This window comes from Curcuma longa, chromosome 1 (genome assembly GCF_044706935.1).
Source record: "Curcuma longa cultivar G26 ecotype Majalengka, Jawa Barat chromosome 1, ITB_CL_G26_1.1, whole genome shotgun sequence".
NCBI lineage: Eukaryota > Viridiplantae > Streptophyta > Magnoliopsida > Zingiberales > Zingiberaceae > Curcuma > Curcuma longa.
In genome coordinates, this window is record NC_133861.1 from 7,129,308 (window position 1) to 7,131,535 (window position 2,228).

The following is a 2,228-nucleotide window of genomic DNA, read 5'->3' on the forward strand; positions in this document are numbered from 1 at the left end:
CGTTGAATTAACATTAATAAAATTACAAGGTCGGTCATTCATTAATCCTCAAGTAAACTTAAAACTAGAATATGAAAGAGAGAAGAAGCATGCATGCATGCTTTAAAAGCTATTTATTGCCGCCCGCGGCAGAAACCTCCTTTTCTTTCTAGAATTGTACCTGGAAAAAGATGAGAAAGCAGACGGGAGAATCTTTCAGCGTGCTGTGCTGTTCAGTATCTTATACTCAATTTTATTTCGCCATTAAATGACAACATAACTGCGCCAGTCTTTTCCTTTGACTGACCCTTCTCACCTTTAACTTGAAAGGCAACAACCACCTTCTCCAGATAGCCCTCCCTCTTCCTCTTCCCCTTCCCTCATGCTTCACGAGATAAATTTAATTAATTCAAAACCTAGACCAGAGAAAACAAATGATCATTGCAAACTTCTACAAAATGTTCAGTTGAGAATGGTTTACGTAATAAGAATGTATGAAGGGGAAACCCTGATTTCGAATAACAACAGTACATCAGATGAAGATCACATGAATTGCACTAACCTAATCTATGTCTACTGATTTTGTTCTTCGGAGCAGAAGTTGAAATCATTCCTTTTCAAAGGTCTTCTTATCAGTGGTTAGAAGGAGATGACAGAAAAGGAGATTACTGCTTCGGGTTCTTGCAATGGCAGTGGGAGTGGATGAGAATGGTTAGAAGGGAGGACGGAGATGATTCGGCAGAGGTTGCACCCCAACCAAAAGCGTCGCTTGGTAGGTGGTAGCTTCGAATGTTACCGGCCAAATTGCGGAAAGGAACGCCTCCGGTGACGCCAGAGGGCTGCGAGGCGCCCGGCGGCAGCCCCTTGGCGGATGCAATAGCAGCCTCCTCCTCCTCCTCGCCCTCCAGCGGCAGCCGCTCGTACACGGCGTTTGCGAACCATGAGGCCATCAGCACCACCGGCCCCGCCGCCACGAGTGGGCCCACCACGTTCCCACCGACCACCTGCCCCTGACCGCCTGCCAGGAACACAGTAAGGCCGCCGGCGCCAGGGGGCGCCGGCGGCGGGAGCACGGTCCCTGTCAGGGAGAGGATCTCGAACCGCCCCATCAGCATCGCCGCCATGCTCCCCGAGCCGGGCTGGCGGAGGGAGACGTTGTCCACGGCGCCGCAGCCGCTGAGAACAGAGACGCCGCGGCCGCGGCGGCGGGCGTACTCGCCGATGCACTCGACGACGTCGGCGCCGGCTGCGACTTCGAGCATGTGCGAGTGCAGCGCGTTGGGGCTGTCGCGCGTCACCACGATCGGCGGTTTCGGCTTGTTCTTGGAGCCGGGCGGCCGACCGCGAGGGCGGCGGATTGGGCCGCCGCTGCCAGCGGCAGCAGAGCTAGAAGGCAGCTCCCCCTGATCACCGCCGCCCTCCGCCGAAAGGATCGCGTTCTCTTCCGGGGAAGCCTTAGATTCCTCCAGCTGCTCCTGCGGGCCGAGGAGGTGCTTAAGGTACCCGGAAGAACCTCCACCTGCTTCAGAACCCATTCCGGCCATCGCCGTCTCATCGGCTCGCTCCCACCACTTGTTCGCCAGCTTACCTCTCGCGCTCTCTCACACACAACTTCCAATATAATCTCCAAATCAAGAGCCAAAAGCAATTCCCTTCCCAAATCCACAGCAAATCTCACATTAGAAGCTTAACAGCAACTCAAAAAGTAGACTCAATTTTCCTTCTTTGTTTTTTTACCTGATCAGCGACGAACCAGTCGCGAGAGCAGAAACATTAAAAATCACTTTCGAAGAGGAAGCCGAAAAAGAACCATTTCCCTGCCTCAACAAGCTCTCTCTCTCTCTCTATCCCACTGATCACTCGATCAGAAACCGCAATAAAAGGAGCAGAAGCCGAAGATGAAGAGGCACAGGAAAGACCGAGGGACAAAGAAGACTATCCTCCTTCTCTTTTTATCAAATCTTTTGGAAATCTTGTCAGCAGAGCAAGCGATAGGATTCTTTTTTGTTATCCTTTGACCACGTAGAGAGAGAGAGAGAGAGAGAGAGAGAGAGAGAGAGAGAGAGGTGGTCAGAGAAGAGAAGCAGATGACGACGAGATTGGTGGTGCACACCAACTAGTTTATTTTAAAAGGAAGCTCCATGGGCACGAGAGAGACTCGGAGCTCGTTGCTTTGGTCGCAAATAAAAATGCCCTTCTCTATTTCTTTTTTCTTCTAAACTGCATTTTCTAGGGATTCAATGGTTAGA

At 51.5% G+C, this 2,228-nt stretch overlaps 1 protein-coding gene across 1 annotated transcript; it reads right to left on the bottom strand.

The window, feature by feature from the left end:
* Nucleotides 1–691: 691 nt before the first annotated feature.
* Nucleotides 692–1,523, bottom strand: LOC141823357 (AT-hook motif nuclear-localized protein 27-like). Its single transcript, XM_074710634.1, is given in 2 exon segments — nucleotides 692–712; nucleotides 714–1,523. Coding segments are annotated over 2 exon segments (831 nt in total).
* Nucleotides 1,524–2,228: the final 705 nt, after the last annotated feature.